Source organism: Drosophila innubila (assembly GCF_004354385.1).
Source record: "Drosophila innubila isolate TH190305 chromosome 2R unlocalized genomic scaffold, UK_Dinn_1.0 1_C_2R, whole genome shotgun sequence".
NCBI lineage: Eukaryota > Metazoa > Arthropoda > Insecta > Diptera > Drosophilidae > Drosophila > Drosophila innubila.
The window spans coordinates 10223869-10236032 of record NW_022995374.1 but is presented as its reverse complement, the minus strand read 5'-3'; the positions used below and the strand labels follow the sequence as shown (position 1 = coordinate 10236032).

Below are 12164 nucleotides of genomic sequence, written 5' to 3'. Positions count from 1 at the left end.
CTCGCTCTCCTTCTCTGTCTGTTGTTTATGATTACGCGAAAATGGATTTGACGTGGGTCTCAGTTTCCATTGATTGTGTCCGTATTTATAAATATATTGATGTCTGTACCTGCATCTGTATCTTTCTCTGTCTGTGTATCTGTATCTTTATCTGTCTCTATATCTGCATCTGTTGTCGCCTTGTTTGGGCCTGTTTATGGGCATTTAGTTGTTGGATTTGGCTTTTGACTTTTGTTTAGAGACAACGCATAACACATTTTTCACTCAACTCTTTTGCTTATGCATAATTAAGCACCGTTAACGGAACTGTATTTCATTTATTCATCTTTTTGGAAAATGCGCTTAATGAAATGACTTAGTTTCGGTTTTTGAATACTCGCATTTTGTAATACCCGCACTAAAAAAAAATAAACAAAACCTAAAACTAAAAATGAAAAATATGTAATACTTTGCATAGGTAGTTAAAACAATTAAATGTTTGCTTACGTGCCTCCTTATATAATGGGCCGCCCAGTTATTTAATTGCCACAAAATGTTTTAAACTGCAACTGCTTATGAAATGAGGTTGCCAGTTAGCCATTTGTTGTTGTTGTTTTTTAGACAATTAACTAGCAGCTTTGACTAAACAGATCTTATGGAAATGAGCCAGCAGACAACTAGACAAACTCTATAACTCCTTCAAATTGTAGGCGTCTTTTCCACGTGGGCGATGCCTGACATTTGATATTCCAACTCTGAAAAGTGCCAGAATTGGCGCGCCGTTTAATTGTTGTTTAAATTTGCACTTTAAGCCTGTCAGCAAGTCGACTACAAAGCTGTCTTAAAGCCCACACACACACACAGACACTCCACAGCACACACGCACAACAACAGTCTGAAAAGCGAAAGTTCCTCACTCGACACCTTTTCACTTTCAAGGCCGCGTAATCGATACACAGTTGTCACTAAATGGCCCAAACACACACAAACACATACACACACACACACACACACACACACACACACACACACACACACACATACACATACTCACAAATCCAAAACTAACACACCCAATCCAATCAAAATGCGGACTAGACAAACCTCACGCATGTGACCCGAAAATGCGGAAGACGGACCAAAAGAATTTAAAAAAAAGATATGCAGAAGTTTAAATACCCTTCAACTTAAATATGTAAAGATAAAAAGCTAATTAAAGCAATTATCTATAATTATTTAAATTTTATATTGAACAATCTTGTAAAAATCGTATGTTTCCGTTAAGTAGGTTAATCAATTATTCAAAATAAATTAACAAACTATATGAAAAAAATATTCATTAGTTAAATAAATAAATTATGAAAATTATGAAATGTAAATTATGAAAAAAATAAAAAACTCGCCAGAAAATAAATAATTATGCATAGAAAATTTATAAGCTTTTTTTTTGTAATAATAAATCGTAGAAAATGTAATAAAATGTAATAAAATAAATTGTAATACAAATTACCTAATATACTTCGGAAATTTGAAATTACAATTGGAAATTAGTGAATACAATATATAAATAAATGTATACTTTTATCCCTGAGGTTGATAAAAATTCTTGAATTCATTTTTATATGCCATCAACTGTTCAATAAAGTCGTGGTAGCTCAAGGTAGAGTATACTGAAAGTGAAACATATAAAAATAGTAGAAGCAAACAAATCCGAATTGTGATTGTAAGGCAGAGCACATCGAATTTGAGTGTATTGTGTATGCGATCAATGAGTGGGCATCGAAAGAAGCAGAAGGAGGAAGGGAAGGGAGGAAGGGAAGGGAAAGAGGGACTGATTGATAATGCGCTCGCTACACATTAGAATCATGAATGGGATGTGGGCTATAGTTGAGTGTATAGGATCCAAAATAGACAAACGCTTAGGCAGTGTTACATAACACATGTTTAACTGGCTGACAACTTAGCGAGATGGCTTAGGTCAGTTACGTAAAAGGCGTTAAAAAAAAGGAATGGAAATATAGCTACACAACTGAATACCATACACAGATAAAAACTTGACTTGCCTTCCAGAAATTGCATTTTCAACTGTATTTAAACTAAAATTTATGTTAATCATAAGCAGAATAGACAAAAGATCAAACCCAACAACACTTGCCAGATGATTTTTGGCACTTTAAGACGGAATACGTTTATATATATATATATAGATTATAATACTTGCATTATACGACTGTACATTTTATACTAATTACATTCAAATTTGATGCATTTATTGTTCCATTTTCTTATACATTCTGGCAGCTTCTATTTTATTCATATTGTTCTCTTTTCGTTTTGGCAAGAATGAGATAAGCAGAGGGAAGAGAAAACTGATTTTGGCAGCATTAAATGGGGATGAGAAATGCATCAAAATATCCCAGAGGCAAGTAGATTTATAGCATAATGCTTAAAGCGTGTCATTTTATAAGTATAAAGACTTATAATTCATGGGCCGAGCTGATCAAAGGATGGAAAATACAATAGGTTCAGTTTACGAAATTCTTTAAATTTAAGTGCAGTCAAGTTAAAATTATATGGCTGAGAACAATGGAGAATTAGATAGTTAGATATGATATGTTTGCTCATTGAATTGACCACACAAATTGCTAATGGCCGATTCTATTGGTCTTTCCAATGCTGACCTACTTAACAGTCAGTGTCTGGGCCTTTGAAGAGTTCTAGACAAGAGTAAATGCCTCAAGCAAAGATGCATAGAGATCATGTAAACGAATCCAGACACATTCTGCATTTCAATTCAATATCCAAATATCCATTCGCAAGCCCATTCCCATTTCAAATTCCCAATACCATCTACACGAAATTCTCAATTCCCATTCCCAATTTCATTTCATTTCCCTTGATGCACATGCTCGGTTCTGCCAGTTCTTCTCACCCAGCGGCACCCTAAAAACAAAAATTTCGATTTGATAGTTGGATCTGTTTCTTTCATTTTTTTTTTTTTTTTTTTTTTTTGTTCTTCATTTATGCGTCTATTTTACAGCTGCTGACCTACTTTTAGCTCAAAGTCAAGCGAACTGTATGATATTGTGCTTGTTCTGGTTCATGTTCTCCCCGCCCCCACTTTCCTCTTCTTCCGACACTGTTGTTGTTGTTGTTGTTGTTCGGGACAGTCATTTCTTCTTTCAGTGCGCCCAAATTGAAAGTGAATTCTGCTGTTTTGCTGCACCACAAGCAACCCTCGCCCCTCCCGACCTACTCCCCCTGTTGATCAGTGCCCCCTTCCAGGGCACAGGCAACAACAACTGCAAACAACTCAACAATGCCGCAAAGCAAACAAAAATTAACAACAATTCCAATTTCTTATTATTATTGTTGCTATTGCTCTTGTTGTTGTTATATTCTTTAAGGGAGCTTTTTCTTTATGGCTAGGGCATATTTAGGTTTGTTTGTGTTCCCTCTGTCTGTGTGTGTGTGTGCAGTAAAAAAAAAAATTGTGTTATTTTTTTTTTTGTTGAAAAAAATTGGGTCAATTTGTTGTTGTTTGTGCGTTTGCTTGCTTGCAACAAGTGTCTGGGCTCGCAGCCCTGCGCCCATCTCTTTCCGACGCGTCGGGTCTTGCCCTAAGATAAGTTAACCACTCCACTCCAACCCGCCCCGTCCCGTCCCGCTCTCTCCGCCATCCGTCTCCCTCTGCGCTGGCAGATTGATAAAGTCGGCAGCGACGGCGACTGCGACGCCAACGCGCAGCTGAAAAATGAAAATAGCAGCGCGCGCGCGACTTGTGCGAGTTTTTTGTGTTTTTTTAAGAAGTTTTCAAAAGGGCGCGCTGTAAATTTTGCCGCACCAACACAAACATAAACAAACACACACACACACGCACGTCTTGTTGACTAGCAGCACACACACACACACACACACATACACTTGCATACATTCCATGTGTGTTGGCGTTGAGATTATTTTCTAACATATATATGTTTCTTTTTTTCATTTTTTTATTGTATTTCCTACAGTTTTTTTTTTTTTATTTTGTTGCTCTGTAAGAAAAGTAGGGCAATGGGTCTTTGGGTGAGTGCTTTAGATTTAGTTTAGTTTTTCTTTCTGTCTGTGGCCCATGCCCATGCCCTTGCCAAAAATCAAGTATTACACTTATGCTGTGAAGCTTGACAATAATTAATTCATTCACTTCCGACAGCCATAAATTTGTCAAAACTTAACTGAAGAATTCGCTTTAAAAATATGTTATGAATATTAAAATATGTATACCGGTTAAGCTATTAATAAACAATTATTTCAGCGAACAAATACTAATTTTCTCAACATTTTCGCTCACATATTTTTGAAAATAAAAACACGTAATAAAATTAAAAAACCTTTAATTTTCTTTGTCAATTTCATATTAATTTCTTTTATAAATTGCATTTGAATATTGCCAAGCCGATTTACGACAAAACAAAGGGTATTCAGCGCTTCGTTGAGATTCATAGAAATATTCATAATATTCTATTTGGAGAACTATTTATTTCTCGCGATTTTTGCACCTCAGACATGGAACGGCACAGAGTCCAGGGCCTGATCATAAATTTGTATAGATAGTTTGTATGTATTATGTATCTGAAAGATACATTGAGTCTTTACGCGTATGTTTGGCCCTTTCTATAAAAACAATTGTTGTTTTCGCTTAGCATATAAATAAATTTATATGTTTTTAATTGTGCTGCTGTCGTTGTTGCTGTTGTTTTTTTTGTCGCTGCTGCTCTAACAACTAGATTTAAGTATCTTTTGTTGCTGTTATTGTTATTAACTTTTGTGCCGCCTGACTGAGCCGTAGAGTGAATAAATTCAATCCAGGGGATTGCATTTGATGCCAAATTGCGTAACTTGTCCGAAGGGATAGTCAAGGTATGAAGAAGGGGGGAAGAGCAACGGGGGGGGAAATGAAATAGATGTCTTTATTTTCTGCGTTGACGCTTGATTTATAACGGTGGAAAAATCGTTTAAACAACAGACATTAAAAACGCAAAACAAATTTTTGTAGGCCACGTTAATAAGCGCAACATAACGAACATAATATCTTAACTTGGTCATCAGCCGCACAACAAAAGAAAAGGCATCTTTAACAGCAACAACAGCAACAGAAACAGCAACAACGTCGAGACGATTACATAAGAGGCCCACACTCAGATGCACACTCGGAGACGCAGCAGATCTTTGGGGCCGTCGAAAAGAAAATAGTCAAAGCATTGTTCGGGAAAAAAAAAGAGGTGAACAGAGCAACGCCGTTTACGTTTTTTATACCCTGTACTCATCAAGTGCTCGAGTGAGGTATAGCTGAGAGAAGCTGCATTAAAGTTAACACTTAAATTAGTCACATTATCGCCTTTGCTCTTGCTGCTCGCAGTACTCAAAACGTTATGTTTTGGAAAGTGGCTGCAAATCTTAAAAATGTTTTATGTTCGCTTGTTACGTTTTTAGTGGGTATCCAGCAGTCATGCATACTCCACTAGAGCACTCTTACTTGTTGTAGCTGTTGCTGGATGCTTGCCTCATTGTTGTTGTTGTTTTTCTGCCGCTGCTGTTGGTAGATAGCAAAAGTCAGCGGCATAGAAAGTGAAACCGCGCTTGCCGCAGCAGTTGGCCACACGATCAACGCCAAGAGCCGAGAGCCGAGAGACGAGAGCCGAGTGCCAAGCGGGGATCAAAGGGGGGACTTGAGACGTGGCACGACGCTTGGCTTTAAATATAAGCCAAACAGCAGCAGCAACAGCAACAACAGCAGCAACAGCAAACTATTACTCAATCTGTGCTAAAAAAAACAAAGATAGACCGATAGATGCATAGATGTAATGCTGAGTATGGCTATTGGTATTGGTATCTTGAAAAGCAAGAAAATAAAAATGAAGTAACCCACTTTTTTCCGTTATAGTTTTTATTGTTGTTGCTGCTGCTGTTGCAGCTGAGGCATAAAGAAAAGGCAACAATGATAAAAATGTGTAACAGCCGAAACCGAAACTAAAGTGTAAAAGATAAATGAATGCAGTGGATGCTGCTACTTTTGCTTAAAGTGGAGCATTGATAAGAAACTAAGATATTCAAAGAAACGAATTCGTCACAGCAGATTTAAAAAATCAGAAATCTTAATAATCCTTTGAAAAATTTATTAAATATCAAACTGAAAACTATTTAAAATTTGATTAGTTTCTTATTTAATTTCATTTTAAAAACTGATTCTCTTTGATTCTTGGAAAAAATGAAATTTGATTACATATTTCTAAGCTTACAATTTTCAAGCATTATTTAAAAATCTGTTGCACAAAATTTTCAATTTAAAACCATAAAGACTTGCACAAAAGTCGAATAACAGAATTATACTGAAAACGTATATTGAAATTAGTATGCGAACAATTGTTTTATTTCAGGAAATTATTCAAATAAAAGTATTTATAGCAGTATATTAAAGATAAGAAGACCAAATGTTTCTTTAATGGATTTAATAAATATCAAACCGAAACTTATAAATAATTCGATTCACTTTGGCCTGATATACATTGCCACCGACTTCAAGGAATAACGGTCCATCCAAGGACCCCACCAAATGCTCCGTCTATCCCATGAATTGAACTCGTTAAAATACACTCCATTAAGATTGCTATGAATACAAAGAGAGTTAATAATCAATAGATAGATAGAAAATTTGACAGACTGACTGATTACTCACCTCTCTGTACAATTGTTGTGCCACCAACCACTTTCATAAATCTTAACGCAATTTCCATTAGCTATATTGTCATTATCCCTATCGTATGTGGAGAACTTGGCATTGACGTTGAGCCGTAAGCCGTCCCCGGCATCCCCTGCCTCTCCTAGATACTCGCCCAGCTCAATTAATTTGTATCCCTCCTCCTCGCTGCCTACACGGAAGTTGTCGTAATGGGCTTGAGTAGAGCGACCATCGTAAGCCTCCAGCTCAATGTAGAGCTCATGGGGCTGTGAGTTTGTCAGGCGATATAGTTTCTCCAGGCCAATGAAAAAGCTGCTCTGCAGATCCCCAAAACCCGCCCGATAGCCAGCCCAGTTCTGCTGGAAGCTAGTCCGTTGATCTCTTCGCCTCTGAATCATCATCCAACCAGCATCATAGCAGACAGCACGGAAGGGTCCAATGCCATCTACTTTAACTCTACGGATCACGACACCTAACTCAACATCTAAACAATTGCTGGGATACTCATATTCAACATCCGGATGTTTCTCAATGATTCTTGATTTAGGCACCTTAACTTTAATTTCATGTGTATTATTCGACGGCGCATTCTCATTCTCCGGGTTATTTAAAACTGGTGTGAAATGCCTTTTAGGTTGAGTACTTTCAGCTGATTCTATCTGATTTCTGAGTGCTTCCTCGGATATCTTACACTGAGAGTTGCGTTCTTCATAAACTGCCACTTTTATCTGCAGCTCGGCCAATTTATCCTTGAGCTCGGATATCTCCTGATCCTTGCTATGACACAGAGGTGCCATTTGTAGCAAAGGTTTAACGGCTGCATAGCAATAAGAAGCACAATCCGATTCCGTTCTTTTTGAATCTTGACAAAACTGCGTTTAATTAGATAATTATTAAGTTAGTCTTTAACTTTAACTTACAGACAGAGAATCCGCACTGATTACTGCAAACACTCCAGCTACAATAATGAAAACTGAAACACAAATTTTCATTTTACAGGCAATAACACAAATATTACGTATACGTAAATAAAAAATAAGCTTTAAAGAGTTGCAAAGAATATAGTAGCACTTTGCATGAATAACAAATATAAACTAAAAATGTATTTTCAAATTGAATTCGAAAGTAAGCTAGTATTTTGCTGAAATTTACTGATAAGCTTTCGCACAGAATTTCCCAGTTCTATAACACTTAGTGTAATCAGATAATTAAATCAATGCAAATCAATATAAAAGAGATGTAAGATTATTGATTGAAATTTGTTATTGCCATCCAGTAATAAAAAGTAATTATATTAATTATTTTTTATATGCCAATCAAATGTCTCTGCCTGTTAAATCTTTCTCGTACATATATCAGCACATAATTAACGAACGCAAAATAAAAATAAAATTGAAAATATGCATAATGCAAAATGAATTTATGTGCCGCTTGTTGCAAATTTATCACTTGGCGCTCATAACTCATACGCCGTGTGGTGCGAGTGCGAGTGCGAATACTTGGCGCTTAGTTGAGCAGTAATTGTGCGTCAATTTGTTGGCACAGCAATTGTTCAAGTGGCCAAGGGGCAGGATGAATTGATGCATGTGTCTCTGCGGCAGCATAAATGCTTCTTATGAGCTTGGCTTTAAGCATTTGACAAGGCAGCTGCTTTCACCTAAAGCGGCTTAGAACCCTTATCAAAGTCATGCTTCAACTACAAATGCTGCAAGTTGCAGGCAACGCGAGGGGAATGGGGAGGCAGCGACACCCACATCGACAATTTCACTTTTTGTTGGTTTTTCGGTTTTTTTTTTTTTGTTTCTTTCTAACTGCAATTGGAGGCTGCAATTAGCTGTCATCAATCAAAGTGCCTCATCAATGCAACGCTCTAAAAGCAACTGGACAGAGCAGTGCGGAGTGATGAGGGGTGAGAGGTGAGAGGGGAACTGAAGCGCCTAGACAAATTGTACGCACGCAGCTCAAATGAAAGTTTTATATATATTTTTTTTGTTTTATTTTTTTTTTTTCTTTATAATTTTGGTTTGAGCGCTGCCTCAGGTCTCCAAAAAGGGCTTAGCCCAAAACTTTTTAAGTGATTATCTGCCCGGGGCCGCAATGCATTTCAGTTGTTGTAGCTGTTGTTGTTGTTGTTGCTGCTGTTTGGCTTTCTCTGCGCGTTAATTTGTCTTTTTAGTTGCATTAATTTTGTGCTTGTCGTTTATAAATTTGCTTTTCGTTTCGGGTTTGTCTTACTGTCAAATTGTGTCGACGCCGCCTTGGCAATTGTCTGGGGTCCGTTCTGCACAAGCACGTGCCCCCAAAATGCCCCATCCCCTTGCCACAAGCCCGGGACAGCTTGTCGCCTGCCTGCCAGCCTGCCAGCCCATAGATCGCCCTGTCGCTATCGCCGGCCCATCAACAGACGGCAGTTGCATCTTTTGTGCTTACCGCCTAAATATGGCAGACATTTAATTCAACATTTTTTTGGCAACGCTTTTCATTTCTCTAGCCACCAATTGCGTTGCACCGACTCATTAGCCTCAAAGCGAAGCTCGGCATGGAAAAGTCGACCACATTTTTTAATGAAAAACGGCAGCATTTTTAAATTAAATGCAAATTACTCATATCAACATAATTAAAAAGTTCTGATTATTTTTTTTCTATACAAAGTTTATTAAAATTTATTTATATTTGCTTTACAGTGTGTTTTGTTTCTTTTGTCGTTTAGATTATAAATTAAAATGAGAACATTGCGTTGGCCTTACAAATTAATAGCATTTTCATCTACTTTGCTTACAAGCATTATTATATTTTATTTATATTCTGTTGTTGATGCTGCTGTTGTTGTTGTTCTTCTTCTTGTTGTTGTATGCATTCTCATTAATTTTTGCTAGATAACAATTATATTAATATACAATATTACTTATTTATTTTGGGTATTTTCTTTCTCGTTTCCTGTGCAACAAAAAGCAGTTGAAATTGTTTATTAGGTTAAGCTTAAAGCTAAAGATTTGCTAATAAAAGTTTGTTGTTGTTGTTGTTGTTGTTGTGGTTCAACAATTGGTTGACAACTAAAGCGGGGCGTGGCAGGGGCAAACAGAAGCATAGCGCGAGCTGCACACCAGTGTTGTTGTTGTTGTTTTTGTTGTTTTATATTTTATTACAAACATATAAGTATATATTTAAATAGATTTACATAAATAGTTTTTGTGTGTTTTTGTTTTGTTTTGTTTTGTATTTTTTGTTTTCTTTCCTGCTTGCATTATTTATACATACATACATCGATAATATTTAAACATTTTTATTTTTCTTTGGCTTAACTTATGCCTACTATGTTATATAATTTGTATCAAAATGTGCAAAAGTAATTTACAATTCATTAAAATTAAGTACAAAATAGAAGCAATGATAACAAAACACGCAAAATATAAGAAACGCCCAGCCAAAAAACTAAAGTAATGTACAAATTGAGGAATGCCAGAGGCAGCATTAGAAATAAGTAGTAAAAGAGGTAGAAGTAGTAAAGAACAAAATAAAGTAATAGAAGAAGTAGTAAGAAAGTTAAAACTTATACTAAGCAATAGAGAAATAAATCGAGTTGAATGCCTCAAACTAATTGCATATACATATATACAGTGATGGTGATAAGTCTGTTGATATTATTCACATTATCTTTGTTCAATTAGTTTGATTCATGCGATTCGAATCATTTTGCTTTGCATCCTGAAGCTTAGCTTTTTAAATAGAATCAGTCACACACATACGCACATACGCACACACACACACACACACTTATACACACTCGCGCTCTCTTATACTCTCTTGCACTCTCTTTCAGTCGGCTTCGGAATCACAGCTACAGCGCATGCTCGTTGGTGTTGAGAAAGCTCCGACAGACACGACTCACTTCGGGATTCGTGTGATTCATGAGCTGCATATAGATTTGCTTATGCAGCGAAAGCTCATTGGTCATCTCGCTCAGCTGACGCAGCAGCGCGTCCTTCTCTTTCAGCAGCGACTTGACGCGCTCCTCCACCTCCTTGGAGCGCACTTTTGCCTTCTCGCGACTCTTGCGTACCGCAATATTGTTACGCTCGCGTCGCCTTCGGTATTCCTCGGTGCCCTTGTCCACATGCTTGTTGCTGTGCTTGCGATGTTGCTGGTGTGCGTGCTGCTGCTGTTGCTGTTGCTGTGACTGTTGCAGCTTGCTGTGATGCTTCAGCAATTGCTGTGCGTTCGCCGTTAAATGTGGCAGATTGTGATGGGCCAGGACATTGGCTGTTGTCAGATTGGTGAATTGTGTGGTGTTTGTTGAGTTGTTATTGTTGTTGTTGTTGGCATTGTTGCTGTTGCTGTTGTTGCTGCTGCTGTTGTTGCTGCTGTTGTTGCTCAAGTTGTTGCTCTGATAGGCATTGTACAGCCCATTGCTGTTGTTGATGAACGCTGCTGCCGCCTGGCTGCTCACCGACTCCTGCAGATGCCTGCGATAATCCGGATCGATGGGCTCCTCCTTGATGGTGCTGCTGGAGTCGCTGCCCACGGAGCTGTTCTCATCACTCGAGTGATTGTTGTATGTGGCATTCGAGTGTACGGCTTGTGGCATGTAAGCCAATGCCGCACGTCCGTATGAGTGTTGTTGCTGGCGTGCATTGGCCAGTGATTGCTGCTGCTGCTGCAACACTTTGGCCGCTGCACTCACCATGCCACTGGGTGGCAATGTGGCTGAGAGTCCACCGGGACTGGTTACCATATCACTGAATATGCCCAAGGTTTCTGTATCCCTGAACTGATCGTCTATCAGATGTTGCAAGTCGAGTGTTATCTCCTGTGTGGTCAGTTCATCCAAGTCCGTTTGTGTGCTATATTGTTGCAACATTTGTTTCTGCAGCAAATTGTTGCTGTTGTTGTTGTTGAGCTGCATTTGCTGCATGGCATGTTGCTTAACCAACAATGCTGCATCCTGAACTGTTGCATTGTTATTCGCATCAGTTGTCACCTGTTGCTGCTGCTGTTGCTGCTGCTGTTGTTGCTGCTGCTGCTGTTGTTGCTGCTGCTGCTGCTGCTGCTGTTGCTGCTGTGCAGTGGACATCGCCGTCAGCGTAATCTGGCCAATTGTTGCCTGTTGCGGCAACGGCTGCGGTTGCTTCTTGAGGTCCAGCTGCGCCAGCGTCTGCACCGCATCCGCGTACATCTGAGGCGATTCCATGTTCAGCATTTTGAGTTGGGCGAATGAGGGTAAAATTTTGATGCCTTCTATTTTTTTGCTTTATTTTAACTTTCAATTGAGTTCGCGTTGTGGGTTGGGGTTGGTAATTCTTAATATTCTTAAAAATTTGTTTTTATATTTTTATATTCTCTTTTTGCAGCCACTAAAGCATTTTCAGGGCTCTTCTTTGCGCTTCTTGAGGTAAACTGTTCTTTGGAAATGTTTGCAACAATTTTTAAAATTTTTGTGTACAATTGTTTTGCTTTACATTTTTTA

The 12164-nt window shown here is 38.1% G+C and overlaps 2 protein-coding genes across 2 annotated transcripts; both read right to left on the bottom strand.

Moving 5' to 3' along the window:
- Window positions 1-6369: 6369 nt before the first annotated feature.
- LOC117784062 (angiopoietin-related protein 7-like) lies at window positions 6370-7703 on the bottom strand. Its single transcript, XM_034621663.1, has 3 exons — window positions 7621-7703; window positions 6698-7572; window positions 6370-6628 (listed from the first exon to the last, which is right to left on the bottom strand). Exons 1-3 carry the CDS (start codon window positions 7690-7692, stop codon window positions 6508-6510), a joined length of 1068 nt encoding a protein of 355 aa, XP_034477554.1. The 5' UTR covers window positions 7693-7703; the 3' UTR covers window positions 6370-6507.
- A 2661-nt stretch (window positions 7704-10364) lies between these two features.
- Window positions 10365-12164, bottom strand: LOC117784251 (CCAAT/enhancer-binding protein). The gene has a single exon (XM_034621940.1). The coding sequence runs from the start codon at window positions 11895-11897 to the stop codon at window positions 10539-10541; it is 1359 nt and encodes a 452-aa protein (XP_034477831.1). The 5' UTR covers window positions 11898-12164; the 3' UTR covers window positions 10365-10538.

What these genes read in the sequence shown, in the direction of transcription:
- LOC117784251 (XM_034621940.1), bottom strand. Translation starts at nt 11,897, where the DNA reads ATGCTGAACATGGAATCGCCTCAGATGTACGCGGATGCGGTGCAGACG.
- LOC117784062 (XM_034621663.1), bottom strand. Translation starts at nt 7,692, where the DNA reads ATGAAAATTTGTGTTTCAGTTTTCATTATTGTAGCTGGAGTGTTTGCA. An exon ending in TCAGTGCGGATTCTCTGTCT is followed by an intron (nt 7,573 to 7,620) that starts GTAAGTTAAAGT and finishes AATTAAACGCAG; the next exon opens with TTTTGTCAAGATTCAAAAAG. An exon ending in CACAACAATTGTACAGAGAG is followed by an intron (nt 6,629 to 6,697) that starts GTGAGTAATCAG and finishes TTGTATTCATAG; the next exon opens with CAATCTTAATGGAGTGTATT.